Genomic DNA, 22,297 nt, shown 5'->3' on the forward strand with positions numbered 1-22,297 from the left:
GAAACGTACTCTGACTGACAACTGACAAGTTAGGGTGGTTAATCATGTGAATGTGATTACTGAATGCGCAAAACTGATTTGCATGCATAGGTGTGATTGTGTGAATACGCAATACTCTGACTGAAATGAAAGACAAAACTATGTATATAGGTCCTCGATCAGTCCTCTGTCTTTAATTAATCACAACAAACATAAGCATTTTTATGTAAGTATGTAGTTGAGCCATCTCCGTCTAAACAAAAACAAAAGTTAACAATTATACTACAATTACAACATGAATGGCATGGACCTGTTGATTGTTACACCGAGTTTCCAGGGTGAATACAAACCCACTATCAACTTGGCCTTATATATATAACTTAAATATCTTGTTGGTGTGATGAATGTTTTTTCTGTGATTAATTAAGAATTTGATAATGTTCGCCCGCCCTATTTTTCTTCCAGTATCCCCTAGCCACGAGTCTCGGCATCAGTGCTGATACTAATTAAAGTAAGGATAGTATACTGTATTGCCAACATGCTGGATATAACTTGTTGCAATGTCATCTGTTGCACACATGTCTAACATGCTAAAATAAATATATATAAAAACTTAAAATTGACTAAACTAATAAGAAAAGATGTAAAAGTATTCTCATTTTGCATTTAAGAAAAAATAAAACCTAAGAAATATATAAAAAGAGAAAACATGACTGAATTGATGATGTGGCATGATTTGGATTGATAGATAATGTAAGAAAGTAAATGAATACATGCATGGGTTCAAAACAAAATGCATGCATGACTTAATGAGGTGACATGTATGATTTGCGTGTGCTGGACATGATGAGGTGGCATGCTTGCATGTTAAGATAAATCATGTAGTCGGATCTCATATTTAGGTATAGAAGATACATGACATGCATCTAGATCTAGTGCGTGCATATAACCTAAAGAAATACAAAATGACCTTGTCCAGACTTATTTTTCAAGAAACTCCGACCGAGAAGTTAGAGTGTTTTTTTTAAGGGAGTTAGATGGTTAGGTACTTCTTACTAGCCGTGTCAATACTGAATACGCAAAATTTATTGCATGCATAGGTGTGAATACGCAAAACCAGACTGAAATGAAAACAAAACTATCGAACAGTCTTAAATTTTTAATTAATCTCACAACAAACATAAATATCCCATCTAAGTACGTTGTTGTGCCATCTCCTTCTAAACAAAAAAAAGTTAACAATGGTATTACAATTACAAAATGAATGATATGGACTTGTTATTTGTTACATTGGGTTTTCCCGGCGGTGGAGACAAACCCGCCATCAACTTGGCCTTCTATAACTTAAATAGCTCGTTGGTGACTTGGTGTCATGAATGTTTTTGCTGTCATTAATTAACTATATACTGACGCGCCTAAAACAGACCCAAAACAAAAACGTCAGAGGACAAATGTCTAAGACGATCAGTTCTGACGCGTTCATGTGGGTCAGAGGTAACATTTTCGCCACTGAGCTGTAGAGTTTAGAAACCTCAGAGATTACTTTTTGAGGGTTTAAAAAAATAGTAAATTAATTCACCAATTTATCACTACAACCAATTATGCAATCACAGATCCATTACCAACTCGATCCATCCACCAAGCATGCATACACGAAAATACGGGCTAGTTTATTTGGTGGTCGTCTGCCAGGACAGAAGGTGGCGGTCAAATTCCAACAGTCCATTTTTGGGCTGTTAGATTTTTAATTTTTTGCTTCTTTTGACAACTTTTTATTTTTCAATGTTTTCCTTTAAAATTTTAGAATTTAAGTTTTTTTGACTTTTCAATTTTATTTTCTATTTTGGTCTTTTAATTTTCGAAAATTTATTTTTCCATCATTATTTTTATATTCATTTTATTTTAGCTTATTTTTATTTACCAAAAACACTTACCTAGTCGATGGCGGCAGTGCGCGGATCGATGTGGCGCCCTAGTAGGGCGTGCAGGGCCAAGATCTGACCTCCTGTCGACGGCTTCGCACGGCGGCGGCGCGCAGGAGGTGCGGCGGTGAGAGGAGGCGCAGTGCGGTGGAGCGGCAAGAGGAAGGGCGGCGACGAGGTCGAGAGGAGGAGGTTGGGGGCGTGAGGAAGAGAGGCCGGAGCTGGGGAGCATGAGCGTGGGGGGAGAGAAGTGGGGAGAACAGAGGAAGAGAATAGAAAAGAAAAATATAGTGGCCATGTGCCGTGCCCGGTCTTGGGTTCGCCGGCACGGCTCACTTAAGTGGGCTTGGAGGGCCTGGGCCAGCCCGTTGGACCGAGAGGAGGGGATCGAGTTTATTTGCTAGCATGTTGGGAACGCTTATGTTTATTCAGTGGCTTCGGAGTAGAGATTAGTGTGGACCGAAAATCACACCGACAAGCCCAAAAAACGTCAGTAATTGAACCCTCACCAAGTAAATACTAAAAATGTCAGAAGTAGGAAGCGTCAGAGGTAACCATGTCACTTCTGATGTTTTATTTTTATTTTTTAAAACATCATAGATGATTTTTTTTTCGCTGTGACTGCAGCTCCTAATAGAGTCGATACAAACTTTTTTCCGCTGCGCGTCGGTGCTGAACTTGCAAGATTAATGTCTTTTGTAGTAGTAGTGCAATAGGACTTGAACCGAAATGGAAGATCACCGGGGTTGGGCTCTTGCGACCATGATCAACTTCACCACCTATATAACTGTCACTATACCCTGACAGACCCATCTGACAGCCTCTATTTCTTGGGAGGTACCTCAGAATGTGCTTGACGGCTATCAAATAAATGTTCAGTGGTAGGATACTCCATATATCTGCTCATAATCCCCACTGAATAAGTAATGTCAGGTCAGGTGTGTGTTACTAAGTACCTTAAACTTGTACGGTACAAAGTTCTTGCTCAAATGCAGTCTGGCTTCCATTGGAACTTGCATAGGGTTACAGTTCCTCCTATCAACGACACCATTGTGCAGCTGCGTGTACGGGGCTGTTAGGAAATGCCGAATGCCAGTTTCATCACACAACTGACCAAACTTATAGGATGTGAACTCTCCACCTCGGTCTGTCCTGAGCCCCATTAATTACTTTCAGACTCGGTTCTGTCTCAACTGAATTCTTGATTTTCTTCAGTGCATCTAGCGCCTAATCTTCACTCTTGATCAGCGGATTCAGCGCCACCCACGTATACCCACTGTCAGTAGGAAATACTTCTTCCTGCGAATGTTGCCGGTGCAATTGGCCCACATAAATCCCCAATGCAACAATTTCATAGGTTGATCTGCCGGTACTTAGCTAGTGTGGAATGGTCTTCTTCGTTGCTTGGCAACCATGACAGCTAAACAACAGAAGGAAGCAGTCCACGTGATTATAACACTCACTTGAATATATCTTACGTGACAGAAAAGAAATTAGGCAGCTACATTATTTGGATGTAACAAGATTAAACCATAACAGCTCCAACTATGCTCCTGTTAGTTATTAATTACCTCTATATAATGTGTGCTAGATTCAGTTAAGTCATGTAGTGTCATGTAATTTGGTGACAAAGCTCCATTTCCTGCAACTATATGTAAGAGCGCGGAACTGATATTTGTGCTATTTAGTAATTTAATTGTTAGCGAACAGTAACCTGTCCTGATGCTTGCCTCTATATCTTTTCTTAAGCATGTCTTGATCTATTTAAAAGATACTACATCCGATCCTAAATTTAGGATCGGAGGGAATAACTAATACTTCCAGTGCCAATTTTGAGTGTCTCAGCTTGTTTTGCAAAATGTTTTCGAATCATCTTAAAGTTTGTGGCTGGGTAACATTTTACTAACAGAGCGGCCCCTTCATGTGTTACCGGGTAGCAACTTTTGAAATGAAAAAAAATAATGTTTTTCAAAACATACCAATATGTGATCTAGTTTTGAAAATCTAGTTTAGCGTGCTATCTAAATAGCACAATAGAACTTAAACTAAACATGTCACTGCATATAAATAGTATCCTCTAGAATTAAGGAAGGGCAATTCATGAAGTCAAAGAGGAATATCTCAAGGGTATGCACTACCAACTTGGCTTTCTATAATATAGATATGTTGTCCCTTTTTTTTGAAAAGGAGATCGTCTGTGTCATTCGTGTTGTAATGACCGTATTACCACCATTTGTTTTTGTTGACATAGATGGCACACCTACTTATTAGATGAAATATTTACGTCAGTTGTGACCGATTAATTAACGACGACCCGTGGAGGACCTAGCAAATCAGTCTTGGGGATTCACACGATCGACAAATTAATAAGGGTTCAAGCTAACCATTAATAATCTAGGGCGTGTTATGAGTGGTAAAGAAAATCCTTAGATCAACCAACCATTACTCGGTTCAACCTTTGGGTATTCACATGTTATATATGCACGTGATACAAAAACACAATAATAAGGAAATATTTATAAATAAGAATGTAACAAAAAACAATTACTAGTCCAGTTGCTTTTAAGATGGCGCAATTTGGCCGGTCAAACTAAATAAATATTTGATACAAAATTACAGCCTTATTACATTGAAAAATGTTGCTCTCTCCAATCCAAATTTGTTGTCGCAACATTTTTTTAAATGAGCGAATCTACACACTGAAATATTGCGTATAGATACATAAGTGTGTAGATAAAACTGAGACAATTAATTTGGATCGGAGGGAGTAGTTCTAACTGTGATTTTGTATGACACGAACAGTACATGTATTAACATAATATAAATTGTTGGTCGAGAGCTTGTTTTAATAAATGAAATCAAACGTTTTAGGGGAGGAAAATAGATGGAATAATTGTTAGTGAAAAAGACTTGTCTAAACGAATCAAATATTATTTGTAAAAAAAGTACATGGAGTACGTAGTTATCTTAATTGGGTAGATGGGCCGCCGAAATTCCAATTCCTTATACAAGTTAGCGAGACAGCTTTGTCCACAACTGAGGTAGCTCTTCTATATATATGCATCTAACTAATTCCCAAGCAATGCAACTGGCTAGCCAGGCATATCGGCTGGTTCGATCGTAATAATGTCGACCGCCTTATTCTTCTCCCTGCCCGCCCTACTACTGCTGATGGCAGCCACCATCATCGAGACAGCCGTGAGTGCTCCTGGCTCTGGCTGTCAGACCAGCTGCGGCGGCGTGGACATCCCTTACCCCTTCGGCATCGGCACCGGCTGCTTCCGCGAGGGCTTCGCGATCGACTGCTCCAACAACAATGGCCCTGTGCTCGCCGGCACGACCCTTCGGGTGGTGCGCCTGTCCCTGGATCCCGACGAGTCACAGGTGATGCTCCCCATTGGGTGGCAGTGCTACAACGCCACCAATCCAGGCGACACCTACGACTGGAGCCATGGAGAGACGAAGATGAACAAGGACGGCGTGTACCGCATCTCCAACACGCAGAACATGCTCGTCGTCATCGGCTGCAACAGCCTGGGCATGACGGCGAGTGAGAGGACCGAGGGCGGCACGGAGAACTACGCCTACTTCGCCGGTTGCATGTCCTACTGCAACAACTCTGCCAGCCCGCAGGACAAGCTCTGCGCCGGCGTCGGGTGCTGCCACGTCGACATCCCTCCGGGGCTCACCGACAACTACTTCAACTTCCGGGAGTATGATCACTCAGCCATGTTGGACTACAGCCCATGTGACTATGCTTTCCTTGTTGGTAAGAACAACTACACCTTCCAGCGCTCCGACCTCCGCATGAACACAAACCGGACCTCGCCGGTGTGGCTAGACTGGGCCATCCGCGGCAACGGCTCCGGCGCCGCCATATTGTCCTGCGCCAACGCCACCACCACGGCCTGCGTCAGCGCTAACAGCGACTGCGTTGACTCCCAAAATGGGCCTGGCTACAACTGCAAGTGCTCCAAAGGCTTCCAGGGCAACCCCTACGTTGTCAACGGATGCAAGAGTAAGTATACTACCTTCCCCATTCCCTCCGTTCCTCTTTGTCAAATTTCTTAAAGATTTATTTTATAAAATCCTTAATCAGCAAAACTAACTTAACCAAACATTCTATGAAATATATATATCTCGATCTGCAGGTACAAAATTATTACAACAAAAAGTTTGTGTTGTCAAACTATTTTTACATGAGAGTGTTGATGGTACCTTCAATATATCTCCGCATAATGAATCTTTATTTTTACTCACTACGCACGTGTTCATACAGAGAAAAAACAACAACATGTTTTCAGAATTATATTTTTGTGATTGATCGATGTCTTTTTAATGTTTATGTTTCATTTTGCGCACACAGATATTGATGAGTGTGCAGATAAGGCCAAGTATCCTTGCTACGGAGTTTGCGAGGACACTGAAGGATCTTACGAATGCACATGTCGTCCAGGCTATCGGAGCAATGACGCAAAAAAGGAACGATGCACTCCTCCGTTCCCACTTGCAGCACAGATTTCCATAGGTACTACTTCGCCTATTCCTAAATATAAGATGTTCTAACTTTTTCTTAAGTGCAAACTTCTTAATGTTTAACCAAGTTTACATAGAAATCTATTAGCATTTACAACTCCAAATTAGTTTTGTTAAATTCGTCATGATTGATGATATATACCTTCATAATACAGTTATTTTATATTTTAGATATTATTACATATTTCTATAAACATGAAAAAAATTTCAAAATTTGAACTTAGGACAAAACTAGAACATCTTATATTTTGGAACTGAGGTAGCCATCCATATGTTTTTCTAACCAAGAGTTTACATATATAATTTGATTTCTATCTTATCGAATGGCGGAGTCTACTGCCTTCTCTTAAAAAAATAATTATATGTTTTCCAAAATTTATTGTTTCTTCGCCACCTAAAATTACACGGCACTACTTCCGTTAAATTCTCTTTATGTTTCAGGATTTTCGTAATTAAATACTACCTTCCTCCGTTTTTTAAGGAATGCATGTGTTCCAAGATCATGAATTTACCTAACAAAATATGTATTACACTTCACAAAAAGCATATCATTAGATTCGTAGTCAAATGAACTTTTGTATGATATATTTTTTTACGTCATATAATTTATATTCTGCTAGTAAAATTGATGATCTTGGAACATGCCATTGCCTTGTAAAAGGGGACAGAGGTTATATTCAATTTCAGAATTTTACTCTTCTTTTTCTTCATATTTAAAATGCCTCAAAATGAGACCTTAAACTAATAAAGTTTATTACTTTCTACGAACAGATTAACGCTCAAAAATTATAGTAATAACTAACACTTTTAAATTTGTTGTTTTTCTGTCCATGTAGGCGTAATACTTGGCCTTTTTGTCTTGGCATCTCTGGTATTTATTTATGTTCTTCGCAAAGAGCAAAGGAAGACGCTAGAGTTTTATAATAAGAACGGTGGTCCTACCCTAGAGAGGGCCAAAAATTTAAAGATTCTTAAAAAGAAGGAACTCGAGCCATTCTTCAAGGATAGCAATTTTATTGGAGAAGGTGGCTTTGGTAAAGTTTACAAGGGTGTTGTTGGTGATGAAGTAGTCGCAGTAAAGAAACCGATTAGTGGCAGTGCGCTAGAGAACAATCAATTTGCAAATGAAGTCATCATCCAATCTCAAGTCATGCACAGGAACATTGTTAGGCTTATAGGTTGTTGCCTAGTAGTGGATGCCCCGATGCTAGTTTACGAGTTTGTCTCCAAAGGAAGCCTAGATGACATTCTTCATAAAGTTGGCAACAAGAAACCGCTCAGCTTGGATGTGCGTCTAAGTATTGCCGCGGAATCAGCACGTGGTCTATCTTATATGCATTCAGAAGCCCACACAACAATCCTGCATGGTGATGTTAAACCGGCAAATATACTCTTGGATGATGAATTCATGCCAAAGATCTCAGATTTTGGCATATCCAGGTTGATCGCAAGAGATAAGCAACATACCTTTAATGTCATCGGTGACCTGACTTATATAGATCCAGTATACATACAAGAAGGCCGATTGACTGAAAAAAGTGATGTCTACAGTTTTGGGATCGTGATCTTGGAGCTCATAAGCAGGAAGAAGGCCACTCGCGACAACAGCTTAGTGAAGAGTTTCCTAGAGGATCACAAACAAGGGAAGAAATCTTCTGAGCTGTTCGATAAGGAAATTGCAGTACCAGCAGATATGGAGCTTCTTCATTGTCTTGCAGGGATCGCTGTCGAATGTCTTAACCTCGATGTGGATAAAAGGCCATGGATGAAAGATGTTGCAAATCGCCTTCTCACACTCAACCAGAGCCGATCTTGTAGGTCGTAAGTTATTTTTATCGGTGATGAACCTGATGAATGCATGCATATATACTCCTTCCATTTCACAAAGAATGGCGCCCATGATTTTTGAGGTCGAACTTTGACCAACGATTGGACCAATTATATGTAGATTATATGTTACAAATTTTATATCGTTGGAAATGTTTTTAAAATACGAATCTAATGATATAATTTTTGTAACACATAAGCCTCAAATCATTAGTCTAATTGTTGGTCAAAGCAAAATTTTGAAATGCGTGCGTGCCATTCTTTGTGAAATGGAGGGAGTATGTTATAGTGTGCACAACATGTGTATTAATTGCCGAATAAAATACGCAATTATCGATGTGGCAAGGTTTATTTTATTTTACTGTAGTGAACAAAGTCCTTGAAATGTAAGCTATGTATTGTAATCCTCTTTCTGAGGAGCGTTGTACTGTGTGTATGTCCATTAATCACAATGCTTTGTTGCCGACGTACCGTGTATTCCTCGGATGCAATCATCAATTTCTGGGTTGCGTTGGGATATAGTGCCTGTGATTGCCAATCTAATCACGATAGCTCAAAAAAGAATATCGTAGCGGAGGGAAAACAAGAAGGCTGGTACCCAAGTCGATCGTCGACACTCATTGGCCCCTCCCAAGCATAATTTTGTTGTTTGCTTTCCTAGATATTGATCCACTTGCTGTTCGTGAAAATAATTAAACTTCAAGTATATCATTCTTATCTCTTATTTAGGGTTTTGTCAAGTGTATGAAAGGTACTAGTTGGTTATAAAATTAAGAGTGAATTCCATTTTAAATCTCCTTTTAATTTTGTGAAACAACTAGCGCTGAGTGGCCCGCTCAATTGTGCGGGCAACATATTCATTTTCACCAAACCGAAGTAAATCTACCTATTTCTTAGCTAGTACATGCTTACCATATTGTATTCCGAGTGAACCTTTTATACATAGTGCAACCTTTAATTTCTATATATTGTATTTCAGGTGAACCTTTTATACAATTAAAATGAAGAATGTAATTTAGTATTTTTCGTTAGTAAACATATTGATATACTTGACATCATGTTGACAATCTCCATTATAAGATAAAGCCTCCAAAATCAAACATAGTAATAAAAAAATTATTGTTATGTTTTCTCTAAACAAAGAGTGCAGGTTTTTGGCTCCCGTGAGCAGAACATTTGAACAAAAATGGGATCAAGAATTTCATAAAATTTATATTTTTTGTTTAGTGAAAGCATAGGTGAATACTACGTACCCTTGTTGAAGGTGGTGGCTCGAAGTGGCTTTGGGATGAAAACCCTGAGTTCGATCTAAGGTCGAATTAGTCATCAGCAGTGCACGTTCAGCAGTCCTTTTTTATGGCATTGGCTAAGACTTATATTTCTTTTCGTTTGTTTCGGCATGTACCATAAAGTCATCGGTAGTTTGGTGAAGTCACTGTTTTTTTTTTCGATTTTGTTCGCCTTTGATGCTTGGAATTTTTGGCTTTAATAATATATGATTGTATATGTACATCAGTCGATGCAGAGGCTAGGGGTTTATCCTTCTTTTCGCAAAAATAAAAGGTATGATCAGAACAGAACATGTACTACACGTGCCAGACTATGTCCGTGGAAAATATAGAAACTAAAGAAGTCTGTACATTATTAATTAATGTTGTTTTCTTATATTTTGATGGGTAGGTATATCCGTGCATGGCACAGCAACAGGGAATTTGTGCCGATTAAAAAAGTACGAGGGCTTAGTTGGCAGTCTTCGGTATTCACACTGGTACCCAAGTCGTCCAAACTAATTGGGCTCTCCCTGACATAATTTTATTGTTTGCTTAACTTCAAGTATGTCATCCTTGTCCCTTGGTTAGAATTTTCTTTCACGCTTAAAAAAGGTACTAGGTAGTTGATGATCCTAAAATATAAAATTAGGCCTGCTGAACCAATTATCTTTTACGAATAGATGCTTTCGTTTTTTGTTGAGATGGAGATGTCACAACAACAGGAATTTGTTCTGTTATCAGAAATACCGAAAGACATGACAAAGTCTTTGATATACTCTCATCGTTTCTCAAAGAATGACACTCACAAATTTTTAGATTTTATATTGACCATCAATTCGATTAATAATACTCCTTCTGTCTAACAAAAGATGTCTCAAGTTTGTCAAATTTTGGATGTATTTAGACATGAATTAGTGTATAGATGTATTCAAATTTGGTCAAAATTGAGACATTATTTGTTAGGCGGAGGGAGTATGTGGATTAAGTTATAAATTTAGACCATTGGAAAGTTTTTTTTGAAAGTGGATCCAATGATATAAAGTTTGTAGCGCGTAACTCACATATCATTTTTTTTACTTGTTGGTCAAAATTAAACCTCAAAATATGTGGATGCCATTCTTTGATAAACAGAAGCAGCATATGATAGAATGACTACTAATACTTCGACACAACTCAAAGAAAGACTTTATTAGTTCATCAGAAGTCATTAGGAATGCAGCACGGGCGTGCCGCTGGTGGTTGAAGGCATTTCAAACCCCTCGGAGTGTTTTTCTCTTGGGAGTCTATTTCTCATTCCTCTTAGAAAGAGTTATTTCCAAGTTGACAATCGTAACCATCCAATGAAAATTTTCTTATCTATCAGACCTACATTAATATTACACGAATCTCAATGATTGAATCAAAAGGGTTGTTATCATCTACTAAGAAATAGTTATTTCTGAGTCGCCTAAGAAATAGTCAAATAGCAAAACCGTTTTTTTTTTTGCAGTAGAAGACTTCATTTCAAACACCTCAGAGTTTTTCATATGTTTTTAGGTTATTCTCACTCTATGTTTCTATTTGTTTTTGCAGAGTTCCTTAGTTGAAAATAGGATATCAGTCATACCCACTAGTTTAGTTGTAAAACATCGCGATTTTAAGTTTTCATATATAGGAAAGCTACCATTGCCACTCACTACAGGAGATTTTTAGTCCTCCCTCCGATCCTAAATTGTTGTCCAAATATTACATGTATCTAGACGCTTTTTAAGAATAGATACATCCATCTTTGGACAAATTTGAGTCACAAGTCCGCCAAACCCGGCGCGTGGTCGCCATAATCCTTTGCCTTCGCATGTCTGACTTTGCGCCCTTCTGTGACTCCCTCCATATCCTTTGTCTTACGGGTCCAAGACACGGTGGGTTTTGGCTTGAGCTTGAGGTTTGTTTGTCTAGAACCGTTTGTCTAAAATGTGGTTGTGCGCATCATTTTAATCCGGAGATTTCAACCTCCTTTGTCTAAAATGTTTTTATAGGTTTTTACTAATTTTTGTTAAGTTTTTGGCAAGACGCGAGACGTGACATCGCACGGAGCCAGATGCTGGGGCACTGCGAGGAGGCATGGAGCTGGATGCTGGGTCACAAACGTGAGCGCTGTAGTGTTAATCTCGTTCAGCTATTTATCCGGTACTGCAGTTTTTCTGTTAGCAGATAGCGTTTTCTTCAGCTAATAACTTGTTCTTCTGTGGACTGTTTCAGCCATACTATGTAACGGTATGGCTCGTAGTTATCTCCTTTACGTTTGTTAGTTGGAGCTCACTAAGTTTCGGTCGTGGGATGGCGCGACAGTAGTGGGACGAAGTGGGCTAGTCGTTGTGTTTCTGTTACAGCATGTACTGAAGAACAAAAGGAATGAAAACGGAAAAGCAGCGGACGGCTGCACGCTGCGCAAATCTTTTGTGTTTTCCTCTTCGTGTATCCACCTACGAGTGAGCGAGAGTGAGAGACATTGCCATTCCAACTTCAAGTGGTATCAGAGCCTGATCTGGTCCTGGTGATCGCCGGTCATATCGCATGCTGGAGGAGAGCGAGCCGCATCCCGGTCTGTGCCTCCGCCCGCTCGTGCACGTTGAGCCATGGCTGGAGCCGCGGGAGATGACGCGATGCACAAGTCGTTGTGCAGCAGCAGGAGGTGGTGCGCGAGGTGAGCAGCGGCAGCGCCGTGACTTTCCCCATGTTGACGCGCACCAACTACGCGGATTGGGCCATCCTTATGCGTGTCCAACTCCAGGGTGCTGGGCTCTGGGAGGCGGTCGAAGGCCTGGAGACATCGAGGCGGCAGGAGCGGCAGGCGTTTGGCGCCATCCTGCGCTCGGTGCCGCTCAACATGATGCGCGTGATCGCGGCCAAGGACAACGCGCAAGAAGCCTGGGACGCCATCAAGCTGATGCGCGCCGGCGTCGAGCGCGTCTGCGAGGCAAAGGCCCAGAAGCTGCGCCAGGAGTACGAGAACCTAGCGTTCAAGAGTGGCGAGTCGATCGAAGACTTCGCGCTCCGGCTGACTGGAATTGTTACTGACCTGCAGCAGGTTGGCGACGACATCACGGAGGAGAAGGCGGTGAAGAAGCTGCTGTTTTCGGTGCTGGTAAGAATCAAGCCAGTTGCTGTGGCGATGGAATCATGCCTCGACTTCTCCAACATGTCCATAGAGGAGCTCTCGGGCCGGCTCTTCGGCGCCGAGGACGGGGTCGATCCAGAGCCTGAGGTGGGCAGAAAGCTGCTGCTCACAGAGGAGGAGTGGCGCCAACGCAGCCGCAGGTCTAACTCCAGTGGCTCAGGCGACAAGAAGGGCAAGTCCCCTATGAAGGCCAAGTCCCCCGTCGCCACAGATAAATCTAGGGGTGGCAGCGCCGGTGGATCCGGCGAGAAGAAGAAGGGGAGATGCCGGTACTGCGGCAAGCCCGGCCACTGGGCAGCTGAGTGCCAGAAAAAGGCTCGCGATGAGAAGCTGAAGGGCGAGCAGGTCAACCTGACCGCCGCCGCCGAGGACCATGAGCCGGCGCTCCTGATGGCGCGCGTCTGTGAACTGGAGGTGCCGGTTGACGACTCCACGCCGGCAGTGTTCTTGAACGAGGAGAAATTGGTTCCTGTGTACGCCGGTGCCAGTGTCTGGTACGCGGACACAGGAGCCACGAGCCACATGACCGGCGACAAGGGCGTTTTCACGACGCTCGATGAGTCTGTCCACAGGAAAGTGAAGTTCGGGGATGGTTCACTTGTGGACATCCGCGGCAAAGGCACCGTTCTCTTCAGGTGTTCGACCGGCGACCAAAGGATCTTGTCAGAGGTATACTATATTCCCAGGTTATGATCAAATATTGTTTCCTGTGGACAGCTGGCCAAGAATGGCTGCAAGATCTTGATCCACCGCGGGATGCTCGGTATCTGGGATCTGGAGGAGGTCCTGCTGGCGCGCGTCCTGAGGGCGAAAAATCGGCTGTACTGGCTTGATCTAACCCCGGCCGAGCCGGTCTGTCTATTGGTGCAAGGATCGGACGCGGCATGGCTGTGGCACGGGTGCGACGGCCACCTACACTTCAGGGCGCTGCACGCGCTCTTAGTGAAGCAGATGGCACGCGGCCTCCTTGAGATCGATCATATTGAGGAGTTCTGCGACGGATGTGCATTGGGCAAGCAGCACCGATCTCCGTTCCCACGGGCTTCTGCATTTCATGCACAGAAGGTGCTCGACCTAGTGCACACCGATCTATGCGGGCCGATCACTCCGGCCACTGCTCCTGGGAACAAGTACTTCCTCCTCATAGTGGATGACCACTCACGGTTCATGTGGGTGAGCTGCTGCGCACCAAAGACGAGGCCCTTCGCTACTTCAAGAAGGTGAAAGCCATGGCAGCAGCGGAGCGCAGCTGCAAGCTGCTGGCGTTCCGGTCTGACCGTGGAGGGCAGTTCAACTCCGGCGAGTTCGTTGATTTCTACGAGGAGCACGGCATCAAGCACAACACCACCGCTCCATACACTCCACAGCAGAACGGAGTTGTGGAGAGAAGGAACCAGACCGTCGTCGAGATGGCCAGGTGCCTGCTCAAGTCAATGTCGATGCCGGGCACGTTCTGGGCGGAGGCGGTGAAGACGGCTGTATACATCTTGAACCGTGCGCCGTCCAGGAGCCTCGCTGGTGCAACTCTGTATGAGATGTGGCATGGTAAGAAGCCGAATGTTAGTCATTTTTGTACTTTCGGTTGCAGTGCACATGTGAAGAAGCTAGGGCCTAGGATCAACAAGCTGTCAGATCGCTCCATTGCGGGGGTGTTCGTGGGCTACGAAGCTGGCGCCAAAGCTGTAGCAAATCCGACAAAAGACACTTCTGCAGTTCCAGCGTCTCCTGTTGCAGCAACTTAGCGGCCGGGCAAGTGGGCAACTCCACCGTCAGAAATTGACAGAGTGGCAGTGGACACCGATGTCACTCCGCTGCGCTACAAGCGCCTCGATGATGTGTTTGCTCAGCTTGATAAAGATCCAGATGCAGATGGTGAAGATGTTTGCATGCTGGCTTCTGAAGAACCTGAAAGTGTAACCGAGGCTCTGCACAATTCTTCCTGGCGTGCGGCTATGGAAGAAGAGATGCGCTCTATTCAAGAGAACAACACAAGGGTGCCTGCAGATCTTCCTGCTGGTCACAAGGCCATTGGGCTCAAATGGGTATTCAAAGTGAAGAAGGATCCAAATGGGCAGATCATAAAACACAAAGCACGTCTCGTTGCCAAGGGGTACGCTCAGCGCCAAGGCATTGATTTTGAAGAGGTTTTTGCCCCCGTTGCCAGGATGGAATCGGTGCACCTGCTACTTGCCATTGCAGCGCACAAAGGCTGGTCAGTCCATCACATGGATGTGAAGTCAGCTTTCTTGAATGGGGAATTAACTGGAGATGTCTTTGTACAGCAGCCACCGGGATTCAGTGATGAAGCATCTGTCAACAAGTTTCTGAAGCTCTGAAAGGCGTTGTACGGCTTGCGGCAGGCACCACGAGCATGGTACTCAAAGCTCGACAGCTCTCTCACTTCTCTTGGCTTCACCAGATGTGTGCTTGAGCATGCTGTTTACAGTAGAGGAGAAGGGGATTCAGCTCTGTTGATAGGAGTATATGTTGATGATTTGGTTATCACAGGTGTTAGCAGCCAGGACATTGCTATGTTCAAGGATCAGATGCAGCAGATGTTCAGAATGACTGATCTCGGGCTGTTAAATTACTATCTTGGCATTGGGGTGCAGCAAAAGGGAGGAGAAATAACTCTGTCCCAAGCTTCATATGCAGCAAAAATTCTTGAGACAGCAAGTATGGGGAGTTGCAATGCTAGCCACACTCCCATGGAGAATCGGCTGCATCTAAGCAAGAATGACAACAGTGCGCCGTTCGATGCTTCAAGGTACGGAAGTGTAATTGGTAGCCTCAGATACCTGGTGAACACAAGACGCGACATCTCCTATGCTGTGGGGATAGCCGGTCGCTTCATGGAATCACCAACAGTGCAACACTGGGCAGCGATCAAAGAAATTCTCAGATATATCAAAGGTACGCTGAGATATGGGTGCTGTTACAAGCCGGGACGTACTGACATTTTGTCAGGTTACAGTGATAGCGACCTTGCCGGTGATGTTGATGACCGGAAGAACAACTCCGGCATTGCATTTTTCTTGGGGAGCAGCATCATTTCTTGGTCATCGCAGAAGCAGAAGATTGTAGCATTGTCTTCCTGCAAGGCTGAGTATGTGGCAGCAGCGGCTGCGGCGTGTCAGGGTGTTTGGCTGGCTTGGTTGATGGAAGAAATCACCGGTGAAAGTCAGCCAAAGTTCAAACTTTATGTGGACAACAAATCTGCCATTGCTCTTTGCAAGAACCCGGTGCAGCATGGAAGAAGTAAGCACATTGATACTAAGTTCCACTACATCAGAGAATGCATTGAGGATGGAAGAATGGACATCGATCATGTTGGCACCGATGGCCAACTTGCTGATATTCTGACCAAAGCTCTCGGGCGAGTCAAGTTCATCGAGATGCGTCAGAAGCTGGGCGTTCAGGAGGTCAGCATCAATGCCGGGTAACGACCTTAAGGTGGTGAAATGTAGTGTTAATCTCGTTCAGCTATTTATCCGGTACTTTTTTTCTGTTAGCAGATAGTGTTTTCTTCAGCTAATAACTTGTCCATCTGTGGACTGTTTCAGCCATACTATGTAACAGTATGGCTCGTAGTTATCTCCTTTACGTTTGTTAGTTGGAGCTCACTGAGTTTTGGTCCTGAGATGGCGCGACAATTGTGGGACGAAGTGGGCTAGTGGTTGTGTTTCTGTTACGGCATGTACTGAAGAATAAAAGGAATGAAAACGGAAAAGCAGCGGACTGTTGCATGCTGCGCAAATCTCTTGTGTTTTCCTCTTCGTGTATCCACCTACGAGTGAGCGAGAGTGAGAGACATTGTCATTGCAACTTCAAGCGCTGCTCAGTACGTGCAGGACTTCTAGGCGTGACAAAGCATGCTGAGGCGCAACATGAAACGGACGGATGGCATGCCGCAACGCCATCAGGGCTCATGAAAGTTAGAACACTTTGCATCGATTTGAGGTAGTAGGTGGGAACCCCTTCTCAGAACGTAGACAATACTGGTTAATTAACCAAACATGACTATCATAACCTACATCAATTTGAAAATCAGCCTAGAGTAGATGATGTATGACGAGACCAGGGTATGACGAGACCAGGGTACGACTGACTATACCATAAGAGTTTTTTTTTTGACCAATCCGAAACAACTCTCTGGCGCTCGTCCGCGCGGTGCGGACGAAAAGCCGACCACGCGCGCTCCTTTCCCTTTTCTTATCGCGACCGTTTCCTTTTCTATTCCGGCCTCCCATTTCCAATTGGTCAAAATATCTTCCTCCCCAGGAGGTCTTTCTTCCCCCCTTCCCTTTTCCCTTTTTTTCAATTTTTTTCTTATCCGCCTCCTTCCTCCTCGCCTCCTCGACTCCGCCGCTCTCTTCTCCAGAGGTCGCCCAAATCCTTGGCGTTGTGGATGGAAGATGCCTTCCTCCATCCGCGAGATTTCTCAGCGGCACGGGTGGGGGCCGGCGTTGGGGATTGGCGTCGCCCCATTCAGGCAAGTCGCCGGTGCGGGTGGCTGCTGAGTCCTCGATTCCAAGAGCGGCGCGAATCCTTGTCGTCGCGGGCTTCTAGGCTGTTGAATTCATGGAACTTCTCCTCGCCAGATATTCTTAGGCGCGGTCATACCACGGTAGCTGGTGTCGTGGTGCCCTCCTCCCTCCCAGGCTGCAGCGCGAGATCGTAGCTATCGGTGATGCGAGACCTCGGCGTCGGGCCTCCCAGTGGAATGCGAGATTGCCTGCGGCTGCGCCGTTTCCAGGCCTCTGAGCAGCGGCTCTTCCCTTCCTCCAAAAGCCCTGGATCCATGGGTGCCGTTTTGCCTGGTGGTTGAAGCGGTGTGTGCTTCTCCCCTATTTTCTTCCTTCCCTTTTTAGAGGAGTTCCAATACTATTCAGTTCACGCATTAGGTTCAGTTGATCTGATTTTTTTGTGAATCAATTTTAAAGATTACGAGTGATTTTTTTTCAATTTTGGCTGGGTTGGAGGCACACGACTGTTTGTTCATGGATCTGGATACTTTTCGTGCAATCAGCTGGCTCTGGATATAGAAAGGGTTAATATGCATCCATTTACTGTTATGTTTTGTTAATGCTGATCAGTGACGACAATTGACAAACATCTGTTAGTGCTGATGATAAAAGGCGAATGGTTAGAATTTGTATTTTACTTCCTCAGTACGTGGTTCCCCTATGGTACTGTTGCAGTTTCAGATTTCGATTTGTTACTGGGAGAAGCAAGCCTGTAAGCAGAGCAAAAGGTAACAAAATGGAGTATATACAGGAAGAGAAGATCTAAAAATATATTTGGGGTGAATAATTTTGTCAATAAAAATAGGAGCAGTGTTGCATGCATGGCTCTTGATTTCTGAATTTTGTGAGAAATGTCTCATTTATGTGGGTAAATGTTTCTATATGTATATAAGTTGTTATGCTCAGATCAGGAATTGCCTCCTGTACGTCTTCACTCTTTTTCCTGGTTAGTGACCATGTGGAAACAAATTCTTCGGAGTTTGGGAATAAAGCTCATTCTTCAAAAAATAAGCATGCATTCTCGTGCAAAGTTCCTACCTGCACGAGCATTCTCCTTCAAGGCAATTCCTACCTTGGTGTTCAAAAGTTCATTATGTCGTGTACCACAGCAAAACCAGAAAATGGTATGCCATGCATGACTCATATTTTTTGCGATCAATTCTCGTTTTTGGGCCAATTGCAAATTCTTTACATGTTTTTTGATAATGCTCATCGTCTAAAATTTTGGTTAGGGATTTTTACCTTTCCCATTTTTAAATAAAATAAAAAATCATCATTTCCTTTGTGCAGCACCACATGTCTGCATGTAACTGTGTCTAATGATGAGTTTTTAGCATTCTAATTCTTGAGATTTTTAACGATGTAATGATGAGCTTTTTTAGCATTCTAAATGACGAGCTTTTAAGAATCCCATGATGAGCTTTTTAACGAATGCATCCCGTGTTTTTAATTTTCAAAAAACCTCGAGACATGCTTTACATTATTTTTCTGAAGCTCACGTTGAGCTTTCAACAATCTCCTCATGAGCTTTTAACGATATCATCATGAGCTTCCAATTTTTCGAAAAACCATTGAACTTTTTAAATTTATAATGATGATAATTTAGCATTCTAATGATGAGTTTTTAACGGACGCATCATGTGCTTTTAATATTTTTTCAAAAATCCTTGAGACGTGCTTTCAATTATTTTTCTAAGTTCAATTTTTTCTGTTCCATTCTACATGAGCTTTTAATGATATCATCACGAGATTTTAACAATCCCATCATGTACTTTTAGATTTTCAAACATCGTCGACATGTGCTTTCAAATTTTTTTCAAGGCCATTTTTCCTCGTGTATTCTACATGAGCTTTTAACGATCGTTCCAATGAGCTTTTTAACGTCCTAACAATGATAATTTTTAATGAATCCCATGATGAGATTTTTAGTGATCGCATCATCTACTATGATTTCTTCGAAAATCCTTGAGCTTTTAGCGATGTTAATTATGCGCTTTTAGCATCCTAACAATGAGATTTTAAGGATCCCATGTGAGATTTTTAACGACGCGTCATGTCCTTTTAGTTTTCAAAAATCCTTGAGATGTGCTTTCAATTATTTTTCTAAGTTCATCATGAGCTTTTGACGTTCGCATCATGAGATTTTAACGATCGAATGATGAGCGTTTAACGATCGCATCATGAGATTTTAACGATCTCATCATAGCTTTAAATGATCTCATCATGACCTTGAGCTTTTAACGACCGCATCGTGAGCTTTTAACGATCGCATCGTAGCTTTTAACGGTTTCATCATGAGCTTTTAACGATCTCGTAATGATCTTTAAAGGTTCTCATCATGCACATTTAATTTTTCCAAAACTCGTTGAGCCTTTTAACGTCCTAACAATGAGCGTTTAAAAGACCGCATGACGAGCTTTTAATATTCTAATGATGAGCTTTTTTGATGATCCCATGATGAGTTTTGTAATCAGCAAGTCTTGTACATTTCCTTTTTTTGAAAACCCTTGAGCTTTTGAAGATCTTATTGAAAGATCGAGTACGTCACAGAGGGGGGGGGGTGAATGTGACCAATTTTAAGTTTTCTTCAAAAATGAAGACCGAAGACAATCACAGTACTTCAACAATAGAGATTAAACTTAGCAAGTTTTAGAGTTGCAGCGGAATGAAGAAAGATGAACAAGTTTAGCAGTAGCAGTGAAGACAAGAACAGTAAGAACAGTTGTACTTCAACAGAAAGTATAAGATTGAGGAACGATATGACCAGAACACGAAGACACAGGGATTTGTACTTCAATAGAAAGTATAAGATCGGCACAATCCTACGTCTCCGTTGAGGGGGCTGAGTCACACAAGACTCGCGGACACACAAGTCCATCCAATCCTCCTGAGCTAAGACCAAAGTCTCGCCCAGTTACTCGTGGTAGATCTTGAGGTGATCTCTGGACCTTCACAGACTGGTTGATGGCAAATCACAAGCTTCGATTGCTCTTCAACACTGACTCCTAGCCGTCTAGGTGATGCCAATCACCAAGAGTAACAAGCTTCAAGTGTTCGGCTAGAGAGGGGATCCCATTCTTCACGCTCAGTTCAGCTCTAAGGGTTTTCTCAGGTGTACTTCAAAACATCTCCTTGGGGATCACCACCGAAACCGATCGGGGTGGGTCGTCTTATATAGCCTTGGCCACCGCCAATCTAGCCGTTGTGACCCGTTGGATAAAGTGATCCCTGAGACTCCAGCTCACACTTTATCTCTTTGTCTCACAACGGTTAGATTACGTGGTCAAAACATAAAGCGACAAAGTTTTTCAAACACATTTGAAATCAGAGTGAAGACTTCACGCGGAAGTTTCTGTGAAGCCTGAAATGCTTCATTCTTCACTCCAACGAAAAACACTCACACAGAAAATGGTTTTCGGCCAAGCTGAACATGAAGAATAGGTTTCACCTAAACCAGCTCCACACTTCATACCCCCCTTAATAGTACGGCGTTCCTATACTCAAGTGAAGAAAAAACCTACGGAAGGACCTATGAGGAAAGCTACGCTTCACATTCTTCTCTGTTCTTCACTGAGTTCTTCATACTTCAACCCAGTACCTATACTTCAATTTTTAGGGGTTGTCGATGACGGCTAAACCAACTCTTCTGAGAAACTAAAACCTGAAACACTCTGTGTAACTCATTAGTTCCTCAACCATGTTGTTATCATTCATCAAAACCCATACAGGGGCAAGGTTTCCCTTTCCGTCTCCCCCCTTTTTGGTGTTTGATAACAACACAGGTTAAAGCTTCAAACATGGTAATAATAGGTGTGAAGGTTTTAGCTTCTGAGTTATATGAAGACTCCCCCTGAAGATATGCACTATTTAAGATTGCTTTTGAATGCAAGTGCAAAGAGCTTTAGGAGTGTGAGGAAATCTTCATATTCTTCAGAAGCAAGGGTGTGCATCGTGTACAAGGTTAGAACAGCAATAAATAAGAATTCATGCATGCTCATAAATTAAAGTAAACAGATGCAGCACCAATTATAGGTATTGAAGTAAACATGCATGCATGAGGAATGAAAATGCATGAAGATTAAATTTATTACAGGCATTGCAGAATCCTCATGCAAGAGGCAATATTAAGTGTACTTCAACACAACCAAAAGTTTGAAACCACGACGGATGGATAGGACTTAAACAAACGATGAAGAACGAAGAACCAGATAAAAAGCAAACTCCTCTTGAGTCAAATAAACGTGAAACCCTCTCCCTGACTCCTTCTCCCCCTTTGGCATCAAGACGCCAAAAAGGTTGAAGACTCTGCTGGCTTGGAGTGGCTTCGCTGTCTTCATGCTTCAGGACGTCTAGGAAGTGCTTAGCGAAGAAATCTTGAAGCATGCCACTGGTCTTGTCTTCGCGGGAAATCAGCTTCTTGATCAGCACCTCTTGATTCTTCAAAAGAGCTGCTTGCTTCTCGAGCATGTCTTGTTGATCATCGATCTTCCGGGAGAGCTTCACTACCAGGTTCTTCCAGGAACCATCCGTGCCTGAGCTGGTCTCATACTGTGAGTCAGATGGACGAAGTGGTTACTTCAGCTGCGGTTGTGACCGAACTGGCTGTGAGGACTCCTTGGACGGGAGATCAGACACTGAAGTAGGAGGGAGCAGAGACGACTCTGGATCTTGAGTTTTCAGCGAGAAGTATTTGTGCTGATGTTCCAACTCAAAGCGTTTCTCAGACAACTGCAATATGATCTTCATGATCTGAGGAGCGTATGGCAATGCACGCACATGGTCGGCAGAGGCATGAGTGATAGTCTGAAGAATGTAATCTCCAAAATCCTTCTTCTCACCCTTGAAGACGGCAAGTAGCAGATTGTGGTGAAGACCGGCAATTTCACTTGAGCTGCCTTGCTTGGGAGAGAGATAGAGTGAAACGGAGAATGTCATTGAGGATTTTTTCTTCAGGCTTCAACCCAAAAAGTAGTCCGAAGGTGCCTGAGAATCCTTCTTCATACAGAATGGCGATGTCTTCATTTGAGGCAACTTTTTCTTCATGTATCTTGGGCTGGCCATCGAACTCGGCTAGACCAA

The 22,297-nt window shown here is 43.0% G+C and overlaps 1 protein-coding gene across 1 annotated transcript; it reads left to right on the forward strand.

The window, feature by feature from the left end:
* The first annotated feature begins 4,997 nt into the window (after positions 1-4,997).
* LOC100829260 (wall-associated receptor kinase 2) lies at positions 4,998-8,415 on the forward strand. Its single transcript, XM_003580984.3, has 3 exons — positions 4,998-5,919; positions 6,268-6,429; positions 7,274-8,415. The coding sequence occupies exons 1-3, from the start codon at positions 5,028-5,030 to the stop codon at positions 8,260-8,262; spliced, it is 2,043 nt and encodes a 680-aa protein (XP_003581032.1). The 5' UTR covers positions 4,998-5,027; the 3' UTR covers positions 8,263-8,415.
* The last annotated feature ends 13,882 nt before the right edge of the window (positions 8,416-22,297 follow it).

Source organism: Brachypodium distachyon, chromosome 5 (assembly GCF_000005505.3).
Source record: "Brachypodium distachyon strain Bd21 chromosome 5, Brachypodium_distachyon_v3.0, whole genome shotgun sequence".
NCBI classification, from domain to species: domain Eukaryota; kingdom Viridiplantae; phylum Streptophyta; class Magnoliopsida; order Poales; family Poaceae; genus Brachypodium; species Brachypodium distachyon.

Coding starts and splice junctions, on each gene's coding strand:
- LOC100829260 (XM_003580984.3), top strand. CDS start 5,028: ATGTCGACCGCCTTATTCTTCTCCCTGCCCGCCCTACTACTGCTGATG. Junction 5,920..6,267: donor CGTTGTCAACGGATGCAAGA/GTAAGTATACTA, acceptor TTGCGCACACAG/ATATTGATGAGTGTGCAGAT. Junction 6,430..7,273: donor TGCAGCACAGATTTCCATAG/GTACTACTTCGC, acceptor CTGTCCATGTAG/GCGTAATACTTGGCCTTTTT.